The sequence below is a fragment of the Candoia aspera genome, chromosome 7, assembly GCF_035149785.1.
Source record: "Candoia aspera isolate rCanAsp1 chromosome 7, rCanAsp1.hap2, whole genome shotgun sequence".
NCBI classification, from domain to species: Eukaryota; Metazoa; Chordata; class Lepidosauria; order Squamata; family Boidae; genus Candoia; species Candoia aspera.
The window spans coordinates 36,942,697-36,968,278 of record NC_086159.1 but is presented as its reverse complement, the minus strand read 5'-3'; the positions used below and the strand labels follow the sequence as shown (position 1 = coordinate 36,968,278).

The window sequence follows — 25,582 nt, the reverse complement described above, 5'->3', positions numbered from 1 at the left end:
AAGAATAGCAATGCCCGAAAGCTACTTAAACGATCGTCCAAAATAAAAGCATGGTGATTGTTCTACAGAGGCGTGGGTGGTCCTTAAACTGGGTTCTAGATAGTGGTCTAAAATACATTTAAGACAAAATCAGGTGATCTGGAATTCTTCTCACTTCATTAATAGAAGGGTGTGTGGAAAATCCCTGTATGTTGTCCTAGCGTCCATGAAAAAAATAAAACATTATTTATTCATTTATTTGATTTGTATGGCCACCCATCTCATCTAAGTGACTCTGGGCAGCTCACAACAGATATAAACAATCCAATAAAAACAAATTAAAAACCAATATACAAACATATTTTAAAAATATAAAAAATTATTACAAGAAATGAAAACATGTTGAACTTCTTGTGTGATTACTCAGACCATTTAAATTTTCAGATCTGGCTTAATGCTTTGGTTATTTTCTCTCAGATTGCTATATTTAGTAATATTTTCTGCTGTTTGATATATTAGTAATTGTAATTATTATGCAGAAGATGCCCTTAGAGCTTCTATTGACTTTTATCTTATTATCCTGTAGGTTTTGTCTCAATAGTTTTCCTAAGGTGGCTCACATCAATCTATAGAAAAGCAAAGCATAATTGCATAGTATTAAAATTGAATCACAAAACTAACAGTTTTGAGAAAAGCAGGATTAAATTCAGTGGCCACAGTTAAAAGTATTTCAGCCATTCTTAGAAGACACCACAGTGCCATTACTGACAGAGGCAGCTAAACAGAATTTTAAAGCCTGTTGCTACAACCATGCAACCATTAACTTACTGACCTCTTAGGTTTCTGCCAGTGAAGGGACATTGAACAGAACCCATGCCAAAGGTCTAGGTAGATCAAGGAGCACATGGGGATACGTAGTCTTTCAAATTCTCTAATCGCAAACTGTGTAGGGCTTTAAAAGAAGAATAGAAACAAATTAGAAGGTGAAGCTTTTTCCCCCCACAATTTTATTAGTTTTATTGAATAAGAAGTTTGAACATAAACTTATATATGAACACAATAACACATTACAATACTATTACTTATAGAAAAGCAAAAAAGGAGAAAAGAGAGGAGAAGAAAGAAGAAAAGAAGAGAGAAAAAGGAAAGAGAGAAAAAGAAAAGAAAAACAGTTTAGAAAACAGGGTTTCCAGCTATCTCAGTGGTGGATCATGATGTCTTAACATTTTATCTTTTCTTAATCCTCTAGTATAACATCTATGTTGTTTATTCGTTTAGTCGCTTCCGACTCTTCGTGACTTCATGGACCAGCCCACGCCAGAGCTTCCTGTCGGTCGTCAACACCCCCAGCTCCCCCAGGGACGAGTCCGTCACCTCTAGAATATCATCCATCCATCTTGCCCTTGGTCGGCCCCTCTTCCTTTTGCCCTCCACTCTCCCTAGCATCAGCATCTTCTCCAGGGTGTCCTGTCTTCTCATTATGTGGCCAAAGTATTTCAGTTTTGCCTTTAATATCATTCCCTCAAGTGAGCAGTCTGGCTTTATTTCCTGGAGGATGGACTGGTTTGATCTTCTTGCAGTCCAAGGCACTCTCAGAATTTTCCTCCAACACCACAGTTCAAAAGCATCGATCTTCCTTCGCTCAGCCTTCCTTATGGTCCAGCTCTCGCAGCCATATGTTACTACGGGGAACACCATTGCTTTAACTATGCGGGCCTTTGTTGTCAGTGTGACGTCTCTGCTCTTCACTATTTTATCGAGATTTGTCATTGCTCTTCTTCCAAGGATTAAGCGTCTTCTGATTTCCTGACTGCAGTCAGCATCTGCAGTAATCTTTGCACCTAGGAATACAAAGTCTTTCACTGCTTCTACATTTTCTCCCTCTATTTGCCAGTTATCAATCAAGCTGGTTGCCATAATCTTGGTTTTTTTGAGGTTTAGCTGCAAACCAGCTTTTGCACTTTCTTCTTTCACCTTCATCATAAGGCTCCTCAGTTCCTCTTCACTTTCAGCCATCAAAGTGGTATCATCTGCATATCTGAGATTGTTAATGTTTCTTCCAGAGATTTTAACTCCAGCCTTGGATTCCTCAAGGCCAGCTTGTCGCATGATGTGTTCTGCATACAAGTTGAATAGGTAGGGTGAGAGTATACAGCCCTGCCGTACTCCTTTCCCAATCTTAAACCAGTCTGTTGTTCCATGGTCTGTTCTTACTGTTGCTACTTGGTCGTTATACAGATTCTTCAGGAGGCATACAAGATGACTTGGTATCCCCATACCACTAAGAACTTGCCACAATTTGTTATGGTCCACACAGTCAAAGGCTTTAGAATAGTCAATAAAACAGAAATAGATGTTACATCTATACATCTTATAACATCTATATTTCTATTTAAATTATATAACTAATATAATTAATATTTACATTTTACATATCCATTGAAACTTTTTGCATCAATTCAACATATAACATCTATATTTCTATTTAAATTATATAACTAATTAATATTTACATTTTACATATCCATTGAAACTTTTTGCATCAATTCAACATATTTGAAAAAGGGCTTCCAATCGTTTTTGAAATTGTCCATATTTTTATCATTTATCAGTGAGTCTTGCCATCTGTGCTAAGTCCAGGGATTTAATTGTCCATTCTTCGACTGATGGGACATGTTCTTCTTTCCATTTTGAAGCGTAGATGCTCCGGGCCGTGGTAATCAAGTATAATAGAAGTTTTCTGTGGTTTTTTTCTAAGTCTTTGTCCATAAAGCCCAGTAAATATAACTCCGGTGTTTTAACAATATCTACTGCCAACATTTTACAGAGAGTATTATGCATAGATGTCCAAAATTTCTTAGCTTTTGCACAAGTCCACCACATGTGGTATAAAGTTCCTATTTCCTTTTTGCATTTCCAGCAGATAATTGAAGTATTTTTGAACATTTTAGATAGTTTATCTGGAGTTATATACCACCTAAACATCATTTTGTAATAATTTTCTTTCAAATTATAATTGAGTGTAAATTTTAACCCCTTAGTCCACATTTTTCCCTATAATCATATTCAATATCATATCCAAAATATTTCTCCCATTTAGTCATGCAATCCTTAATTTGTACATTTACCACTCTCATTTGTAATAACGTTTTATAAATTTTAGAGATCACATGGTCATTATTGGCATAGACTTGATTATCCCACCAGGATGGTTCTTTTATAAATTTGTAGTTCTTCGTATCTACTTTAAATTGTTCTTTTAATTGGATATACATTAACCAGTGGCATAAATATCCCTCTTTTTCCAATTCTTCTCTAGTTTTCATTATACACTTGGTCCCCTCAAACTTTAATAAATCTGAGTATTTTAACCAATTATGGTTTTCTATCTTTTCTCACCTTGCAAAGGCTTCTTGAGGGGAAATCCATAGAGGTAGACTCGATGTTAATATCGGCTTGTATTTTTCCCAGATTCTAAAAATAGACCGTCTGATACAATGATTATTAAACTCTTTATTTACTTTAAATTTATTATACCATAAAAACCCATGCCATCCAAATTTTAAATCATGTCCTTCTAAATTTAGCAGTTTATAATTTTTTAGAGTAATCCATTCCTTTAGCCATAATAGACCACATGCCTCATAATATAACCTAAAATCAGGTAGGTCCAAACCTCTTTCTTTGGCATCCTGTAAAAATTTAAATTTTATTCTTGGTTTTTTCCCTTGCAGTATAAACTTTCACAGATCTTTTTCCATGTTTTGAAGGTTTTATCTGTTAATAATATTGGAATGGTATGGCATAGGAATAGCATCCTAGGCAAAATGTTCATTTTGATTGTGGAAATACGTCCCATAAGTGATAGACTTAAGTTTTCCCATCTCAATAGGTCTTGTTTGATTTCCTTCCATATTTTTACATAGTTATCTTGAAATAGATCACTGGTCTTTGCTGTAATTTCAATCCCTAAGTATCTAACTTTTTAAACATTATTAAATCCTGATTTATTTTCTAACATCTGGTCGTTTTGTGACATATTTAAATTTATCATTTTCATTTTTTGTTTGTTTATTTTAAAACCGGCTAATTCTCCATATTCTTGTAATTTCTTTAATAAGTAATCAATTGATGTTTGCTGATTTTGCAGAGTAATAACTAAATCATCTGCAAAGGCTCTTAATTTGTATATTTCTTGTTTTATCTTTATTCCCTCTATCTGATAGTCTTTTCTGATATCTTCTGTTAGTACTTCAAGTACCAATATGAATAATAGGGGGGATAATGGACAACCTTGTCTTGTTCCTTTTTCTATTAAACGTTCTTGTGTTATATCTTCATTTACTACAATTCTGGCTTTTTGAAATGTATAAATTGATTTTACTGCCTTTATAAATGTATCACCAAAATCCATAATTTCTAAGGTCTTAAACATAAAATTCCAATTTAAGTTGTCAAAGGCTTCTTGTGTTATATCTTCATTTACTACAATTCTGGCTTTTTGAAATGTATAAATTGATTTTACTGCCTTTATAAATGTATCACCAAAATCCATAATTTCTAAGGTCTTAAACATAAAATTCCAATTTAAGTTGTCAAAGGCTTCTTGTGTTATATCTTCATTTACTACAATTCTGGCTTTTTGAAATGTATAAATTGATTTTACTGCCTTTATAAATGTATCACCAAAATCCATAATTTCTAAGGTCTTAAACATAAAATTCCAATTTAAGTTGTCAAAGGCTTTTTCGGCATCTAAGAATAGCAACATAATCTGTTTTTCATTACGGGTTTGAGCATACTCTATTTAAAACAGTCCTTATGTTGTCATTTATATATCTTTGAGGTAAAAAGCCGTTTTGGTCATGATTAATTATTTCTTGGAGTATAGTTTTCAATCTCTCGGTTAAGATTAAAGTGAATATTTTATAATCATTATTTAATAGAGAAATGGGTCTATAATTTTTACATAATGTTGGATCTTGTTTTTCTTTTGGAATTAATATAATATTTGCCTCAGTCCAGGACTTAGGTATTGTATTTCCTATCAGAATCGAGTTTAATAGGTCTTTGAGTGGTGGTAGGATTTGGTCTTGGAAGCATTTATAGTAGCCTGCTGAAAATCCATCTGGTCCTGGTACTTTACCTATTTTCAGTTTTTTAATCGTATCTATGATTCCTTGAGTGGTAATAGGGTTGTTGACTATTGCTTTTTGGTCTTTAGATAATTTCTTTAAATTATGTTTTAATAAATAATTTTCAATTTTATCAATTGAGACTTTTTGTTTCTTATATAAGTTTAAAAAAATGTGAAACGCCTTTTTAATTTTTTCGTTATCAACTAGATCTGTCTCATTTTCTCGAATTTTAGTAATAATTTTTTTCTCTATCTTTTTTTAGTTTATATGCTAGCCATTTACCAGCTTTATTGGCATGTTCAAAGTTTATTTGTTTAATATACCTCAATTTCCTTTCAATTTCATCTGTTGTATTTTTACTTGTTGTAGAATTTTTATTTGATGATTTATACCCTCATCTGATGGTTTTGCTTGGAGGTCTTTTTCTTTTATCCTAATTTGATCTAGAGCTGTTTGAAGTTTTTGCTGTGTTTTTCTTTTTAAGCATCTGTTTAAGTACATAAAGTACCCTCGCATATAAGTCCTGCTGGTATCCCATACTGTTCCAATACTTACTTTGTTATTTAAGTTCCATTCAAAAATTTTGTTTAGTTCCTTTTTACAATCTTCCAGAAATTCTTTATTTCTCAGCAAAGTTTCATTTAGTCTCCATCTGTAATTTTTTGGATGAAGTTTTATAGCCAATTGAACTGGATTATGATCAGAAAAGGTTTTGGGAAGAATTGTTACATCTAAAATTTCGTTTGCCAGATTTATTGATAGCCATATCATGTTGATCCTGGAGAAGGATTTGAATCTATCTGAATAAAATATATAATCTCTTGCTGTGCCATTTTTGTGTCTCCAGGTGTCATGATCACTGTTGCGATGCTTGTGACATCGCAACGGCTCGCATGACAATGCAGGGAAATGGGTACCGGGTGGATGAAGGGAAAAGGCAACTAGGTAACAAAAGAGAGCAACAGGTGCTGGCAACAAAGTATCAACTCTAGCCGGAGGCGCGGAAGAGAGAGATACAATGTTGCAAAGAAGGTAATTGACAAGACCAGACCACGAGGCGCGCCTGAGCTGTCAAAGAGATTACGAACCTGATCGCCCGGCAATGAACCATCACCGGCCAGGGAAGCAATTAAGGAAACGCCCGGAGCACAGGAGGGGCTCCACGACCCCTCACCTACCGGCAACGGAACCGACGGGGCTCGGGGCGCACCCGAAGTAAGAAGGGGTGGAGTGCTGACCGGCGCGGGCTATTTAAATCCCGTTCCGGCGCGCTCCACTCACTCTCAGCTTTTCTAAAAGGCATGCACTCTGTTCTATCAATAAAGCCAGAACCTAAGCCCACGCTAGTGTCTGTGTCTTTACTGGTTAGCAGGCAGAGCCTGACACCAGGCATCTACAATGGCCAAAATTTCTGTAATATCAAAAAATGATTGGGACAAGCATTTGTACTACTGTTTCTCAAATTTCTACCTCTTTCTTTTCAGTTACTCCCCTGAGTCTGACACAATATTCTTTTTCTTTTAACTTTAACACAGTTAACCGGTCTAATTCAATATCTTTCTCTGTTTCTAATTTCTCAACTCTCTCTCTTACATCTTGGATTTCTGCTTTCATTCTTTTATCCATCGTCTCTAGCTTTTGACCTCATCCTTTTTCAAATCGATCTATTTTCTCCTCCAATAATTGTGTTAGATTTTGAGTGATATTTTGAATTGTTTTTTGTGTAAAGTCCTCAAACATGACTTTCAGCCATTCTCCTTCCCCAGCCTCTGAACCTCTCCTGTTCTGTCTCCTTGTATTCATTTTTAATATTATATAGATCCTTATTTACTTGACCCAGGGACTACCCCTAATACAATATGTATTTATAAAGCAATGTATAGTATTTATATCAAAATAATACAATTCAGGATAGACATATATAACCTCAGTACCATACAATATGGCGATAGAAATTAATTAATTAAATTAGTTTCTTTTCCAAAGAAGACTTGTAATAGAAATTGTTCCTCCAGAAGTATAAAGTTTTTTTCCTCCGCTCAGAAGGTTCCTTTCTTTTGTCTTTTCTTTAATTAGAAGTTATTTCTTTTAGAAGAAATGAAGGGGGCAGCAGAAGTGCCTAGAATACTAGGCTACTCACGCGGACGCTACTGATTTTGCCTCCAGGCTTCTCCGCTGCTTTCTTGCTGTGGCGAAAGTGAAAGTGGTAGAAGAGAAAGTAAAGCTTTCGCCTGCCGCTCCGAAGCCGCTGGAGTTCTTCGCTGGCAGCACTCTTTCTCAGTGTTGCCTCCATGGTCTGCCCGTTGCTCCAACTCCGCAAGACTACCTGCCGTTCCGCGTTGTAGTTGTTAGCTCTCTTGAGCTCCTAGAAAGCCCAACCTGCAGCCATTCCCCTTCACCAGAAACTTCCACAAATTAGAAGGTGAAGCTTATCCAGCTAGTTCCAATCAAAACAGTGTTGTTTTTCAAAGAAAATCACGTTCAAAAATGTTGAATGTGTTGCAATATTTGATCTAATAGAGAGGAAACATGAGACAGTGATTGGATTCTCACACTGCTAAGCTGCCCAAGCTTTTGGAGTAAATGGGCACATTTTGAAATCTGAGTGTATTAAGGACCCTCTCACCAATAGCTGTGATGGACATGGTCAGACCAATCAGGCATGTACCAGGAAACAACCAGATGAGGTTGCTTCCCATCATTCCTCTAGTCTCTTAAAATGTTCTCTGTTTACCTTTGTCTTTTTTTTTTAGGCAGTTCCATTGAGGAAGTAGATAAACAGACTTCCAAACAAAACACTGGATTGCAGTTGATTATTCTTCATTTTCTAAAAATGCTTTTGTGGTCTGTGTGAGCCCAAAACACCATTGGGAATACATGTTTGAAGCAGATGCTTTGCTTTGCAGCACAATAGTATCACATTTTTTATATTAAAGGAATCTAAAATAAAATCAGGTGGAGCAGGGACCTATACAGCCCCATCCTGGCAACCTAGCTGTTAAGCTTTGGGTGCTTAATTTTGATTTCCTGAATAAGCTACAATAGGCTAAGCTTATACAACATTCTGTTCTAAAATCAAGCAGATCACATTAACAATTTTTGTAATTTGTAAACCCGGTCATTGGTGATACTTCCTTTGTTCAGGAAAGAGCATATGTTGTACACCACCTAAGCCTGCTTAAGATGATAAACCATAATCACAGACGTCTCTGTATTTTAGATTTGTGCTAGCCTTTGATTTACAACATTTACCAGTGGTCATGAAATATTAATCAAATAAAACAGTCTTCTGGGTCTTTTGCAATATGTCCTTCACACACACCCTGCTCCCCAGCGCAACCTGCAGTTCAAAGAACATCCAAGCCTAGTAGCCAGATAATTCCCAGTAATGATAGAAATTCTAGTTTCCAGAGACATAGCTACAATTGTCACATTTGGGGGCAACTTTTCTGTAGGAGCATAGAACTGTTGCATTATGGAAAATCTTAAGCAAGCCTGTACTTTGCTTCACTAATGCATCATCATCATCAACAGTATTAAAAATAAATAGCCAGACTTTAAAAAATTCAGATTGAGAGTTCCAAAAGTGATGGGTTCAAATTTTGCCACTTACATATTTCTTCTTTCTCAGGATGGATGCCAGAGACAAGCAGGTTCTGCGCTCTTTGCGCCTGGAGCTATGTGCAGAACTGCTGGTTGAGGGCCTTGTCATTCAATATCTTTATCAAGAAGAAATTCTAACAGATAACCACATGCAAGAAATAAGGGCCCAAGTTACTAACCAAAGGAAAACTCTGATGCTTCTTGACATCCTTCCAACAAGAGGACCTAAGGCATTTGAGGCATTTCTAGAATCCTTACAAGAGTTTCCATGGGTGAGAGAAAAACTTGAGTCAAAGCGCAATGAAGTTGTGCTAATGACTCCTGCAGGTAAGATTTGTTTATAATAGTAATTAGTAGTTTGAGACTGTAGTTTTTACTATTAATCAGAGAACTACATTAGAATTAGTGCCAGGATAATTTTTTTTAAAATTGCATGGGTAGCTCAATGCTGATTTAATATCTGACATCTTACCTCCCGAATATGTTCTAGGTCTGCAACAAAGGTTGGTCCTTATAAAATGTGCTTCAGATCCAGAATTGACTTGTTTGCTTTACTCCTCAGTAACTACTTAAAGAAACCACATCATTTCTATGCTCATGTGGTAGTTGCATGGTCCCAGGAACATACATACGTTGAGTTAGAAAGATGCTAAGGAAATGGTAACATTGCCACCTTAATTCAAACTTGCACTTTCTTGGGACCATACAGCTGCCATGTGAGCCTAGCAAAAGGCATAATTTATTTAAGGATTTAGTGACAGGTACAGTGAGCATAGCCACACCAGATCTGAAACCTTTTCCTGCTTTGGATTCAAATAGTCTGAATATTTCTCATATGTACTATTTGGATCATGCATCTTTCAATGATGGACCTAAAAAGTATTTTACGGTCCTTTATTTCCTTGACTTAATCTCTACTTTGCAGATACTTTCATCTTGGATGTACATAGTGTGAATGATGAATTCCATAAGCCATGAATCTAGTATATGTCTTTTAGCAGGACAGATCACCAACTTGGAATTCCATTGAGTGGATTGCTATTTGCATTTTGTCTGTAAAGTTGTGGTGGTCTACAAGGAGCTGTCAAGGCTTTGTATCTGTCTCCGCTGACATTTGTACAGGTCCTTGATATGAACTCAAGTGGTGCCAAGTTCACTCATGTCTTCCGAGTGAGAAGTATAGGAAGAGTTATATTAGGAGATATATTAGAAGATCAGTAGAGACAGGAATCAGAGGTCTTGAATTAATAACAGCTGTGACTTCAGCCAGAAGGGTAGTCAAAACATTATAGCCTACCTGAGAGAGACCTGTATTTGACAACATAGAAACCAGGATGGAACGGGCAACAGCAATCAAACAATTAGAGGTTCCACCCATGTGAGATGAGTGAAGTGGTTAAATATGCAGGTGCAACTTTAGTCAAATTAGGTAGTTCTAGGTGCTGGTATTATTTGGATTAGTGGCTTCAATCAAGTTCTACACAGGTACCAATGAAGTTGGACCCATAGTCAAAGCTCAAATGCTTGACTGGTCCTTTAATGGGCATTAATGAAACTTGAAGTACCCATTGACTCAGTAACTTCATACACATGAATATTATAGCCTACCATTTGCTGTTTGCCTCTCTCCCTCTGGTACAGCAGGAGGTGACTATCCATGGTTTAATAACATTGTCCCATGTAAGAGAAAAGAGGCTCTTTGCAAACTAGGTCTGCTGACAGATCTAGCATTTTTGCTGTTCATTTGCGCCTCTCAACTTGAGGCATTTGATGCACTTGTAGATTACTGAAGTGATGCAGTCCTATAGTTATAACAGCATCCTCCATGAAATGTTAGCATTGGTGTTTCACTTGTTTGCCCTTATAGTGATGTACAAGTAAAATACTAATATAGTGCTTTAAAAAAATATTTTTGTTACAATTTTAAAATATAATGAAAGTATAAAAAATGAAAAGAAAAATAAGAAAAAAGGTAGCAAAAAACAAAGAAAAAAAAGAAAACATAGAATTTTGATTTCCGCTGTTCTTTCTATCCAGTAATTGCCATCTTACTCCTTTTCTGTCCTCTTTAACCCTTTTTAATCCACAAATCCATAAATCATCAATTCCATCTTTTATTCTTTCAGCAAAAAGTCCATATAATGCTTCCTGTCTTTTAAAAAGTCTCGTTTCCTTGACCAAACTGGTCAGGTTTGTCATTTTTGTGAGTTCCATCAATTTTATAATCCAATTTTTTGCTGTGGGTATTTCATTATTCTTCCATCTGTGTGCATACTATAATCTTGCTGCAATTAGTTTCCCATATTTCTTTTTAGTTCATCCATAAAACCCAATAAAAATAATTCTGGTTTGATCGTAATATTAATCTGCAGTATCTTTCACATGATTATATGCATTTACACCCAAAATTTCTTTGCATTTTCACAAGATGACCATGCATGACAAAAATCAGGACAAGTTACAGATGTGTTTGACTCAAATACTGTATTTGACTTAAATACCACAGAGTTTCTCTAACCAATGTTCTTTTCACTGAACCAGATATAAACAGCCTCCTAAGAGTGCTAATCCATTAAAAAAGAACCTGTTGCCATAACAGTTGGCATACAGTGGATCTTTTAGTGTTTCATTATCCAAGAAGACAACAGAAACTAGCTAAAATTCTTTTATACTAAAACAATAACATCAGCAACATGACTCTTGAACACAGAATTGGAAGAACCGAGGCTCAGGGCTTGGAGGGACCAAGCTGGGAATGGCTTGGATTGAGGTGGGTCCTTGGCTAATGACCAGTGGAATTTGGTTAATGACGGCAACAGGAAATGCCGGGATTGCCATTGCTAAGTGATGCAGTCACTTGATGTCGAGCTTTATGGCTGCATTATGTAGTGATGGAAATTCTGGTCCCAATTGCTGTCGTAACTCGAGGACTACCTGTATTAGAAGGAGGCGGAGTGCTGTGCTACAGTGTCCTGAGTGAGACCGTTCCAGCTCTCAGCTTCTGCTCTGATGTACAAACAGTGGCATTCTTGGTCAGTTGATTTCTGGAGCTCTCTCTCTTGCAAACTTTCTTCAGTACTACTTATCAGATAAGAGTTCATAGCATTTATAGCAAGACCAGAAGTGATTGTAGCTTTCTGGAGCACATTTGTAACGTGTGCACAATTTGCAATGTTAATCATGTCACATTCAGTCCAATCCCACACTGCCCAGTTTTTGAGGAAATGCAGGCCTTTTCTATTGATAATGATTGTTCTTTTAAGGAAAGTACCTTACTGTGGCTGTTGAGGGTTAGGGTTAAAGCTACAGCAGACTGGATAATTTCATCTAGTCTGATTTCTTCCCTGACTCGACTATTGACTACAGATGATACAAATCCTAGCAAGAAGATTGTATCATCTGTAGTCCTGAGATTAAATTCTTGGGGAAGAGGTAGATCGTTTGCTTTGAAAAATATTTAGTTCTTATTTGTGGGGGGAGAGATCTTTCTTTTATGTGTGTGTGTGTGTGTGTGTGTGTATGTATATATATATATATATATATAAATTTTATTAAATATTTTTTTAAAAAATAAAAACAATACAAATTTTGAAAGAGAAAACTAAGGACAATAAAGAAAAATAACAAGTAAGTGAAAAAAAATGCAAAGAAAGAAATAGAAAAGTTATAAAGAAGCAGCTTCTGGTCTTTTTAACATCAGTTACAAGTAGGCTTATATTTTACCCTCTCTCTCTAAGGTTACAACATGTTTTCCGTCTTTACATAGTCCACCCTTTCTAATTATCAAACCCAGAAATCACAAGTTCATTTTTTTCGTTTTTCAGTGACAAGTCCATGAGGGGTTTCCAGTCACTAATAAATGTAATTATTGCCCTTTCTCTAATCAAACAAGTCAATTTTGCCATCTCTGCTAATTCTGTCATCTTCACCAGCCATTCCAGGAGTCATCTACAACATACAGTGTAAGGACTGTAATAGCCATTATGTAGGACAGGCAGAAGACTAGCATAGCACATCCATGAACATCAACTAGCAGTCAGAAGACATGATGAAAACTCCTTAATCTCACAGCACACAGACAGACTCAACCATACTTTCAACTGGGAAACTGTGAGCATCCTAGACCAAGCTAAATCCAAAAGTGCTAGGGAATTCCTGGAAGCCTGGCATTCAGACAGATCAGCCATCAATAGACCCATAGAGGTAAACCACATTTACACACCATTCAAAAGAAACAATAAAAAAGCTAAGAAGGAAACAAAAAGACCAGAACTCATCCTCTCCAGCAGCCAACACCCAGATAAACAGAAATTAACACCAGGCAAACACCAAAGCAGGAAACAATACCCTAATCAAGGAACAACCAAAAAGAAAACCATACCCCCACCAACACTGGCAGGGCAAGCTACTGTATATAAACAGGGAGCAAGCCCCACACTCACCAGCAATGATGATGTTAATGAGATATCCGCAAGCAAACAATCAAGGACTCCAACAGTTCAACCCTGAGCTACATATAGTCTCTTCTGTTGAAGATGCTTGTACTCTACGTCACTGAGTCTCATGCAAACTTTTAAAATACAGTTTAAAAATAATACAATCATGATATGATAAGAGATTACAATCACTGGTGATATATCTAGCTTTACCCAACCTGACATCTTGCTGGCTAAAAACACAGGGAGTTGTAGTACCTGTATATATAGAGCAGCCTAATTTGCTGAAAGTATAGCCAAGCATATGGCATACTGCCTAAGCATATTCTGCGTATCATTTATAAGGGCAGTGAAAATGTTCACTTCCTTAGGGGTAGAAGTTTGCACATCTCCAGTAACAAGAGACTTTGACTTATGGGAAATCTCTACAGTGTGAGTACAAGAATAAATAAAATGTAAGAATAAAGTTGAATTATTTTAATGAACCTTTCAGATGGTCTGAAAATAGCAGATTGTAAGCAAAGACTTAAGAATATCTAGCTAGCCTTGTTCATTCCCAGTCTGATTATGGGTAAATGCAAAGGAAAGGGTTTGGGCCAACAGTGTGCTTTATAAAAATGTCTGTGAGGGGCAAACCACAGCAAAATATCTAAGAATGTGTAAGATGGTCATGAAAAGGTCAATAGCTGCTGAACAAGCAGTAAGCAAACAATTGAAACATGCACAACAGATAGCGCTTTTCAACCCAATAAGAGATAACTTGCGGATCTCTTACTCTCAGCTAAAATATAGTACAGACATTCTTTTGTTCTATTTTATCTTGATTTCCATATCCTGTGATCTAAAAACCACTTGAAATGACACAACTGAATTAGAATCGGTTTAATTCCATTAAGTTACTTTGTCCAAAACTAAGTTAAATTAATTAAAACACCAATATTTCAACTGATAACTGTGAGATTTTGTAGTTTCTGCATTGTATACTTGGCCAAACAATAAAAGTAGCAGAAAAAAAGTGTGATACTTATAAACATCTTGATTTCAGGTTAACAAATAGGCTTCAGATTTAGAAAGACTCCAGTTATCAACAAAACAAGATCTCATATATCTAGTAGATGTGTTTACCATGTCATTATAAAAAGCACTTTTACTCCTAGTGCTAGCCAGTCAGGCAGTAAGATGACTTTCTAAGTGAGGATTTATTTGGAGGCAGTACTGGCAAAGGCATGATAGTCTGAAAGCCTCTGCATAATATTTACAGTTTTTGAGAAAAGCTGTGGCTGTTGGCAGAAATGTTTAGTTCTTTCTAGGAACAGCAAGCTATAATAATACACTGTATGTTTCTGTAAAATGATAAATGTGTGCTGCATGGTGGAGTTAAGTTCCCTGCAGGATGTTTTCTTTCTATACTTCTCTCTTGAGCCTTTTTGTCCTCCCCTCTTTGTTCTGTTCCTAAACACTAACTATATCGATGTGAATTTAGATTTAATGCTGAGGAAAAAGTGGATAGGCCTGTTCGTGATGAATGCTCCTATCTATATATATGCTGATATATAATCAATACGTATAGGAAAGTAGGGGTTCAGGAAAGCAGTTCTATGCCACTCTTCTCCCTTGTTTTGTGATTATGGATTGGATTATTCATATAGCTATTTTTGTTTCAAGGGGTATTCTATCAGATTTGATAGATAATCCTTCAACAGATAATCCTAACACAGAAGTAGGCACCTTGGTACCTTCCAGATGTCTGTGACTGTTGCTCTTGTCAACCACAGCTGCATGGTTAGTGGCAAAGGATTTGGGGGATTACACTTCAGAAGTATGTGGAGGGCACTATTGCATACCTCTGGCCTAAAACAAAATATGCAGAAGCATGACTTGTAACATATTTCAACAAGCTTCTGACTTGTAATACATTGAACAATAAAGATAAAATCTGATTGTTGTGAATATGGCCTGGTGCCAACCCCTCATGCCAGGCTGGCAATACATAGCCCTTCAACTGGAAGTCTGGCATTAAAGCTGGGAAAAGAATGGGACTACTGGTTTCTGTACAGCTTCTGATTATAGAAATGGCTTCCCATTTTGTATTGATATTTTAAATGCCAGAAAGGCGGCACAGGTGCTGTGTGAAAGGCCAGTCTCTTTCACATAGCAGGTTAGGGTGAGGTCAAGTGATGTGCCCCTTGGAAGATAGGAGATGGTAACAAGAACATCTAAGCTGCTAACCTGAAACACGCTGGGCCCAGGGTGTGTGTGCGTGCATGCGTGTGTCTATGTGTTTGTGTGTGTGTGTGTGTGTGTGTCTGTATGTATATGCATGCAGGCCATGGCTAGCCTTTCTACTAATCATCACTTCTTTCTCAGTTTTATTATTTTTCTACAGTAAAAACTGGCCAGGCCTTTGTGCAGCTCTGCTGTTCATTTTTGGCATTTACAGTTAATGTTTCTGTTAACTGAGCTAAAGATTTCTGCTTTTCTATGTGGGTTTGCATTAGGGCTGTGCAACACTTCAGTTACAGAGGGGAATGCTCATGTAGCACTATCTGGAAACTTCTTGAAGCAGTTTTATGGATCCTTGTGTCTGCTCTCCGCAGCTGGAGTTCAGTCCTGGGCAAAACCACTCTTGGTTTAAGGAATTGCTGACAGGTGCTATGTGAACACTCTCGTGTGCCTTGAAGCTCCCATTTCTCTTTGAATCAGAACCATGCATGGCCTTAGTTTGCATTACTGTAATGCAAGTTATAATGAGCAGACACAAGAGTTCTCATTTTAAGAGTAACTCTGCTGCTCCCAGCTATCACTTCTCAACATCTATGATTGATGGAACTCTAGGTTTATATTTTCTGTTCTAAAAAGTAGTTGTTTTTCAAGGTCTCTGACCTCTATATGAGATGCATTAGTTTCCTGGGCAGGAATGCTGAAAATGTAACTCTGCTAAAGCAGAGTTTCTGTTGAACCATGGAAAGGGTAGGAGGAAAAGGCGTTGAATTTGAATTCAAGAGAATATACTGAGGGTAAGCTCAAGAGGAAAGAAGTATATCTGTCAGAATACAATTAATTGTTTGAAATGGCTTCAGTCCTAATGTGCAGTAGAGATTATTTACTAGCCATGCTGCTTTGAATGACCAAAAAGTTCCTGCCAAGTTCGGGTCAGTCAACCTGAGCCTGAGAACATCTGTCTTTGCCATCCTACACTGCCTGATCCTGTGTTTTTTTCCCTTCCTTTAAGTTTGATTAGGTACTTGGGGCCTACTGCTTAGATTCCTTTATAGTTTTGAATGCGGAACAGATTCTGAAGAAAAGTCCCACATATCTGTCACTTTCTTAATTTGCATAATCTTTTGATGAATTTAAGATCAATACATTGCTTTGTAGCCCCAGAAATAGATCTACAAAACCGCTTCAAAACCACCTGTATTAGCTATTCTAATTTCTTAAAGGACCAGGGTAGGTGATAATAACCAACTAATACTTTTAGCTTGGTCACCTAGAGATGATTAGACCATTTGTTAGTATGGAACAAAGACTATGTTCATATTTCCCATCATATTTTAAACATATAATTTAATTTAAATATTCAAGTCTTATGTTGCTGGATGTTTAATAGTTCATATTTTAAACATCCAGCAACATCTTGAATCCTCTGCCTATTATTAAGTCAAATAAAAAGTAAGAACTAATAGTATCCTACCAGTACAGGGGAGGAGTAGTGGGTGGTGGTGTTTATAGTAGAGTATGTTTGATGAAGAGGGTGTATTTCCTGATAACAAGTTCAAACCTTCACACACACTCACGCTGCCACTAACCTTGAACTCTGATCTGAGTGGCCTCCCTGGATCAGGGATGACGTGGAAATGCTCCTACAACTGTTGGATGTGATGAGTATCTTGGCTTAGTTCCTGAGGTTCTAATCTGGAGTTCAAGTGATATTGATCAAACATGAGTTTTTACCCATGCCAAGAACAGTAAAAACTTCTCAAAATGTTAGGAACACATTTCTATTTCCTCCATACTAGATATATTTACTATAGGAGAGATTGCATAGTTTGTATCTTTCCATAAAATCCTAGTTTTCTTTGCAATAACTTTTCTGTCTTTCACTTCTTGTTAGTTTTTTACCCAAGCAGTTGGAGACACAATAATATATTTGTGCCAAAATGTAATTTGACATGCAGTCATCTGCTGTCCTTTTGGTGAAAACTGGAAGAGGTTTATCACTATCTGCTGCCAATTCCTTGTTTTTGTTCTCTTTCATTGGATTACTTCAGAAAATGGTTGAATATTCAGCATTATAAAAGACGTAATATAATGCCAACCATTTGCTTTGACAGTCTGATTAAAACTTGAGGTAAGATTGAACTGTTTGGGCCTGATTTTTAATATTATAATTACATGCATCACAGGGATATCCTTGGTATTAAATTTTTCAGTAAAATGAATAAATGGATTTCCTGCCCAGAGCTGTTATTCTTAATATTTTGTTCACACCTGTAATACTAAAGTAACCTTTCTTTTATGGTTTGGAATTTTTTCCTCAATGACTGCTGGCAAATAACTGCACAGTATTTCCATATTGTCTCTTGACTATTAGCTGTTTATGTGATTGCTTTTTAATTGTTCCAGAGCAGTCCTCCATAACCTGCTGTTTGTTTTCTAGTTCTTTAATTGTTAGGGAAGATATATCTATATCTACATCTACATCTACATCTACATCTACATCTATACATACATACATACATACATACATACATATATATATATATAATTTTATACTTATTAATGTTTTAGGCTCGCACTACCGTATGTCAAAACATCTAGACATTGAAACAGTTCTTTTCCTCGTGCCATTGCTCTGTTGAACTCCTAATTAATGTAGCATGATATAATGATTGACAATGTATGGTAAGACATGACCGCTAAGATGTGACCGGTAATGCTCTGTTAAATGTGAACATATGTTAGACAACAGATGCAGTATACTGTCCCTTAATTCTCCCTTTAAACATGAGTGTGTGTTAGTTAATAGCTGTAGTATTATTACCTTCAATTTTTCTTTCTTTCTTGATTGTATAGTTTTAGTAAATAACATTATTATTTTACTATTGGTTATTTTTGATGTTATGTAAATATATTGAGAGCTCTTCCACCGAAGTCAAATTCCTTGTATGTCTAATCATGTGTGGCCAATAAAGTATCCTATCCTATCCTATCCTATCCTATCCTATCCTATCCTATCCTATCCTATCCTATCCTATCCTAATGTAGTAATAGCGGAGTGAATGCTTTATTATTATGTGATATATTTTATTAGTTGTTAGTGTATTATTATATTTCTTTGTTTTACTTTGTTTTTCTCCTTTTAAATTTTGCTGGTCATTGACCGAACAAATACTATTGTTTTGTATTGTATTTCTAGTTCTGGTTTGTGGATCTGCTGTATTTAGATGAAGACTGAATTTTATTTTATTTTTCATTTTTCAAAACTCTGAAACAAATTTATTTTGCAATTGCTTTCACTTTTGTCTGGATAAATAGGGGATTTCTGTCCCCACTTGTACTGTCAGTCTTTTGACCTTTCTGAATCTTATTAATGATTTTAAAATTTGCTTTCAACTAAAGATCATACATTTATATTAAGAGAAATTTCATGTTACAGCATCTTTGCAGAGATACGTTCCTGCTCAGGAGAAACAGGAGCCTTTGTAGTGCAGTTTGGGCCTCCTAAACAGAAGGAGGGTGGCTCAAGAGAGGAACTGAACCTCTTGGAGGCTTTCTCTGCTGTATTGCATACTGCTAATACTGGGTCAGTCCCAGCTTGGAAGATGCGGGGGAGAAAACCCACCAAATATTTCAGGGGAAAAAACAAAAATTTGGGGGAACCCAGCAGTAAGAGGGACAAGGTGTTATTGTTGTCGTTGTTATTACTGTTTTCATTTATCTATTAGCGGCTTTAGAGTTGGAAAGGGAAAAGAGCATCCTTCAGAAAATATCTTGACATAAAAAAAGGAATTGTTTTTATTAGCCGTTCCAGGATTATGTTAATTAATTGTGCCATATTATTGTTGGTTTGGCCTTGAGGAAGACAGCTTTCTCTGTCTACAATTTTCATTTTTTTTCTCTGTCTACAATTTTCATTTTTTTTATAAGTGAACTTAATTGATAGGCTATTACTATTTCCTCAGTTTTTGCCATCTTTATTGCTTGGGTCCCTAGTGCGTCATCTAGGATATCATTGCTTCCACCAACACATTCCTTGTTGACTAACAAATTCCCTGTTCTATTTACTTTTGTAATATTATTTTAGTTTTAAAAACATGAATGGGAGCCTGGCATCTTGCAAAAAAACATCCTCAAGCGTGATGTCATTTTCTACAATGCTTTTGGCCCTCATGTAGGCCTCTTGTACAAAATAAGATGCATAGCTACAACACTCTGCTTCATTTTCCCTCTGCTATAAAGTATTTTGTAGTTGGCCAAACACACTATGGCAATCATTTTATGCAAGTAGCCATAATGTGCTGTCAAAATTCCAAATATGCCCACTGCCCAAACCTCAATCTTAATTCTTCCACTACTGATATAGCTGGTGGCTTGGATTCCAGTGCTAAGCTATAGTCTGAGACTTAAAATAGATTTCAGCAGTGGTGTTAGTGTATAACTGGTTAGTGTGGCCCCCGCTCTCTGGAATATCTTGCCCCTGGAGGTGAGGCAGGCCCCCTCACTCCTGACCTTCTGGAAGGCCCTGAAGACCTGGTTCTGCCGTCTCGCCTGGGGCGGGAAAGTGAATAACCATTCTTGGGGGTGGCTTGCACCCTAGAGTCCCTCCCACCAGCCTGGATTTTATACCTTTCTTGTTGTTGTTTATTCGTTTAGTCGCTTCCGACACTTCGTGACTTCATGGACCAGCCCGCACCAGAGCTTCCTGTCGGTCGTCAGCTCCCCCAGCTCCCCCAGGGACAGATCCGTCACCTCTAGAATATCATCCATCCATCTTGCCCTTGGTCGGCCCCTCTTCCTTTTGCCTTCCACTCTCCCTAGCATCAGCATCTTCTCCAGGGTGTCCTGTCTTCTCATTATGTGGCCAAAGTATTTCAGTTTTGCCTTTAATACCATTCCCTCAAGTGAGCAGTGTGGCTTTATTTCCTGGAGGATGGACTGGTTTGATCTTCTTGCAGTCCAAGGCACTCTCAGAATTTTCCTCCAACACCACAGTTCAAAAGCATCTATCTTCCTTCTCTCAGCCTTCCTTATGGTCCAGCTCTGGCAGCCATATGTTACTATGGGGAACACCATTGCTTTAACTATGCGGACTTTTGTTGTCAGTGTGATGTCTCTGCTCTTAACTATTTTATCAAGATTTGTCATTGCTCTTCTCCCAAGGATTAAGCGTCTTCTGATTTCCTGACTGCAGTCAGCATCTGCAGTAATCGTTGCACCTAGAAATACAAAGTCTTTTACTGCTTCTACATTTTCTCCCTCTATTTGCCAGTTATCAATCAAGCTGGTTGCCATAATCTTGGTTTTTTTTGAGGTTTAGCTGCAAGCCAGCTTTTGCACTTTCTTCTTTCACCTTCATCATAAGGCTCCTCAGTTCCTCTTCGCTTTCAGCCATCAAAGTGGTATCAACTGCATATCTGAGATGGTTAATGTTTCTTCCAGCGATTTTAACTCCAGCCTTGGATTCCTCAAGCCCAGCATGTCGCACGATGTGTTCTGGATACAAGTTGAATAGGTAGGGTGAGAGTATACAGCCCTGCCGTACTCCTTTCCCAATCTTAAACCAGTCCGTTGTTCCGTGGTCTGTTCTTACTGTTGCTATTTGGTCGTTATACAGATTCTTCAGGAGGCATACAAGATGACTTGGTATCCCCATACCACTAAGAACTTGCCACAATTTGTTGTGGTCCACACAGTCAAAGGCTTTAGAATAGTCAATAAAACAGAAATAGATGTTTTTCTGAAACTCCCTGGCTTTTTCCATGATCCAGCGGATATTGGCAATTTGGTCCCTAGTTCCTCTGCCTTTTCTAAACCCAGCTTGTACATCTGGCAATTCTCGCTCCATGAATTGCTGAAGTCTACCTTGCAGGATCTTGAGCATTACCTTACTGGCATGTGAAATGAGTGCCACTGTTCGATAGTTTGAACGTTCTTTAGTGTTTCCCTTTTTTGGTATGGGGATATAAGTTGATTTTTTCCAATCTGATGGCCATTCTTGTGTTTTCCCAATTTGCTGGCATATAGCATGCATTACCTTGACAGCATCATCTCGCAAGATTTTGAACAGTTCAGCTGGGATGCCATCGTCTCCTGCTGCCTTGTTATTAGCAATGCTTCTTAAGGCCCATTCAACCTCACTCTTCAGGATGTCTGGCTCTAGCTCACTGACCACACCGTCAAAGCTATCCCCGATATTGTTATCCTTCCTATACAGGTCTTCTGTATATTCTTGCCACCTTTTCTTGATCTCTTCTTCTTCTGTTAGGTTCTTGCCATCTTTGTTTTTGATCATGCCCATTTTTGCCTGGAATTTACCTCCAATGTTTCTGATTTTCTGGAAGAGGTCTCTTGTCCTTCCTATTCTATTGTCATCTTCCACTTCCGTGCATTGCTTGTTTAAAAATAATTCCTTATCTCTTCTGGCTAACCTCTGGAATTTTGCATTTAATTGAGCATATATCCCCCTATCACTGTTGCCTTTTGCTTTCCTTCTTTCTTGGGCTACTTCTAGTGTCTCAGCAGACAGCCATTTTGCCTTCTTGGTTTTCTCTTTCTTTGGGATGTATTTTGTTGCCGCCTCCTGAACAATGTTGCGAACTTCTGTCCAGAGTTCTTCCGGGACCCTGTCTACTAAGTCCAGTCCCTTAAATCTATTCTTCACCTCCACTGCATATTCCTTAGGAATATTAGTGAACTCATATCTAGCTGATCTGTGGGTCTTCCCTAATCTCTTTAGTCTGATCCTAAATTGTGCAATAAGAAGTTCGTGATCTGAACTACAGTCAGCTCCAGGTCTTGTTTTTACCGACTGTATAGATGTCCACCACCTTTGGCTGCAAAGGATGTAGTCCATCTGATTTCGGTGTTGTCCATCTGGTGAAGTCCATGTATAAAGCCGTCTCTTAGGTTGTTGGAAGAGCGTGTTTGTTATGCAGAGTGAGTTGTCTTGACAAAATTCTATCAGCCTATGTCCTGCTTCATTTTGTTCTCCCAGGCCATGCTTACCTGTAATTCCAGGTGTCATTTGACTGCCCACCTTAGCATTCCAGTCTCCTGTGATGAAAATAACATCTCTTTTAGGCGTGTTGTCCAGTACGTGCTGCAGATCCTCATAGAACTGCTCTACTTCAGCTTCTTCAGCATCTGTGGTTGGGGCATATATTTGGATCACTGTGATGTTAGATGGCTTGCCCTGAATTCGAATTGAGATCATTCTATCATTATTTGGATTGTATCCAAGCACTGCTTTAGCCACTTTACTATTAATTATGAAGGCTACTCCATTTCTTCTGTGGTCCTCTTGTCCACAGTAGTAGATCTGGTGGTCATTTGATGTGAAGTGGCCCATTCCAGTCCTTTTCAGTTCACTGACACCCAAAATGTCTATCTTTAATCTTGACATCTCACCAATAACCACATCCAATTTGCCCTGGCTCATAGAACTTACATTCCAGGTTCCAATGGTGTGTTGATCCTTAGAACATCGGATTCGCCGTTCACCACCAGCACTGTTGGCCGCTAGCTGTCCTTTCGGCTTTGAGCTAGCTGCGTCATCACAACTGGGGCTAGTTGAACTCATCCACTGTTCCTCCCCAGTAGCATTTTGACCATCTTCTGACCTGGGGGTCTCATCTTCCAATGTATACCGACATATCTCTGGTTGTACTGATCCATTTAGTTTTCACGGCAAGAATACTGAGGTGGGTTGCCATTACCTTCCCCAGGGATCGCATTTAGTCTGACCTCTCTGTCACGACCTTCCCGTCTTGGGTGGCCCTTCACGGTTTAGCTCATGGCATAATTGAGGTGCTCAAGCTCCAGCACCACGACAAGGTAACGATCCTTTGCTGAAGATACCTTTCTTGGATTTTATTTATTTACTGTATTTTATTATAACTGTTTTATGTGATTTTAATGTTTATATTTTGTGCTGTATTTTATTGTAAACCGCCCAGAGTCCCTCTTTTGGGGGAGATGGGTGGTGGCTAAATTTGAGCAATCAATCAATCAATCAATCAATCAATCAATCAATATAATAGCACATCAAAAAACACATCTCCTAATATATATTTAGCATAAAGACAGGTTCCAGATATAAAATGATTGATAACTATAGCTATTTAATTTTATTTTCTCTGTCAGAATAGAAATGAGCACTCTGAAGAAAAATAATGGAAGTATTAACTTAGTGAAATTAAGTAATAACTTGTCTCTTTCCCTTTACCTAACAGACATGAACTTCCACATTATTCAGACTTTTTCTTTACTGCTTAGTTTATAAATTAAATCTGCTTCTCCACATCTAATGAATCTTTGTATATATAGATAGCACTATTACTTTTGATGGTTCATTTGACTTCTGGACAAATGGATATTCAACAATTCCTTCATAACTGCCCAGAGTTCCCCCTTTGGGGGGAGATGGACGGTGATAAAATTTGATAGATAGGTAGGTAGGTAGGTAGGTAGGTAGATAGATAGATAGATAGATAGATAGATAGATAGATAACATTTAGTTGAGTTCAACTGTAAGAAAATCAGTGTTTTTTCTATCAACACTTAGAAATAATACCTTTGAAATTCAGAGATTGATAGACTGTGAAGATAGACTATTCACTTGTTCTATGATTAGCTATATGTCTTATTTACTAATATTTGCAAGTGTGATGAAATCTTACAGAGTTAGACCCTGTTCAGGCAGTCAGCTGAATACAAGGAGGGTGAATGGGGTTACTCACATAGGCCTCTATTGACTCCTCCTAGCCTTCAGTTGGAGGTCTGAGTAAGAGGAGTACTTGAACATGAGTATTTCTCTCTGTATTATTCCAGATGCAAACCCCAATAAAGAAGAATTTCCGACTGCATGGAGAGCTGTGTTCAAACAAAACAAACTCCATTTGGATTTCTGGTTGATTAGAGATAGTAGGGGTAGGGCTGGTGTGCACCCTTTCTCTTCCCAATCTGGGTCCAGTTTAGACAACAATCTAAAGTAAATAATGAAGCAACCCCAGAAAATGCAAGTGAGAGATAATAATAGATGAAAACGCCTGGTCTGCGCCAAAAATACCCCTTTGGGGGCTGATATGACATAGGTGTGAGGATATACTTGGATGGGAGTGATGGATATATGATTATACATGTTTGTATGGATTGGAGGTAAATCCACTCTCTTTTCCTTTTTCTCTCAATTTTACATCTTAGGAGAAAAAAATACAGAGTAGTGATGATGTAGACCAAAGAAGAGAGGTTTTTACTTTATTAAAGGTTTCCTTATGATTTTGGAAGAAAGTAGGTTGAAGTATTTCTAGAGACAGCTGGTGGCCGCATGATATTTAGAAGGGGAATTACAATAATAAATGAAGAATATATGGCTTTGTTTGAAGGAGGTAGGAGCATTTAGTTAGCTGAGGGAAGTTGATTTGAAAGCTTCAAGCTTGGGAAAGAAGGACAATATAATGGAAAGCAATAGTCATTTTGTTCCCATTATTTGCTGTACTTTGCTTTATTGCCCTAGTAGTTTTCAATCAAGTATGAAGCTGTATTACCTTAGAATCCAAAAGAGAACATTTCTTTTATCCAAATATGAACCGTTGTATTTTAATTGGCTCAAGCAAATATTAACTTTGATACAAAGTATTCTATCTAATTTTCATATAAAATTGCCATTTATATAGCTAATAACATGTTCTAAAGCAGTTTTCATGTCTTTTATACTGCAGTAATCTCTTGGGCAAAACTGTAAACTGTTATAAAGAAAAGATACAGTAAAAAATAAAAATCAGGGTAAAGGTCTCTAAAGGCATAATTCATAAAAACAGTGCTGAGCTATGTGAAACTTATGAAGAAATAATATATGTCCATATTTACATCATTTATTTATTTTTGTCTTCAAGTCAGTCCTGATTGCTGGTGACTGCCTGGACTAATTCCTACAGTTTCCTGTAGCAAGATTTAGAAGTGGCTTGCCATTGCCTTCTTCCTCAGGCGGAGAGTGACTGGCCCAAGGTCACTTGGTTAAGACAGGACTAGAACTCACGGTCTCCTAGTTTCTAGCCCTCATGCCTTATTTAACTATCCAAGATAATATAATGTTAATTACATTTGGGATATTCAATATGTGTAGCTCCTGGACATTCTGATTTCTGGTAAAAAAAAAGAAAAGCAGGGTGGGGAGAGATATCACAAAATGAAAATTTTCTTAAT

At 37.3% G+C, this 25,582-nt stretch overlaps 1 protein-coding gene and 1 long non-coding RNA gene across 2 annotated transcripts in view; one reads left to right on the top strand and one right to left on the bottom strand.

Moving 5' to 3' along the window:
- CRADD (CASP2 and RIPK1 domain containing adaptor with death domain) overlaps positions 1 to 25,582 on the top strand; it is a 42,046-nt gene that overhangs the window by 398 nt on the left and 16,066 nt on the right. The window contains exon 2 of the mRNA XM_063308875.1: positions 8,749 to 9,047. Within this exon, the coding sequence (XP_063164945.1) occupies positions 8,750 to 9,047 (298 nt within the window). The 5' untranslated portion in view covers position 8,749. The remainder of the gene's footprint in view (positions 1 to 8,748; positions 9,048 to 25,582) is intronic.
- LOC134501240 (uncharacterized) lies at positions 250 to 16,893 on the bottom strand. The gene is made up of 3 exons (XR_010068327.1): positions 16,851 to 16,893; positions 812 to 931; positions 250 to 605 (listed from the first exon to the last, which is right to left on the bottom strand). It is a non-coding gene; the product is annotated as an uncharacterized LOC134501240 (long non-coding RNA).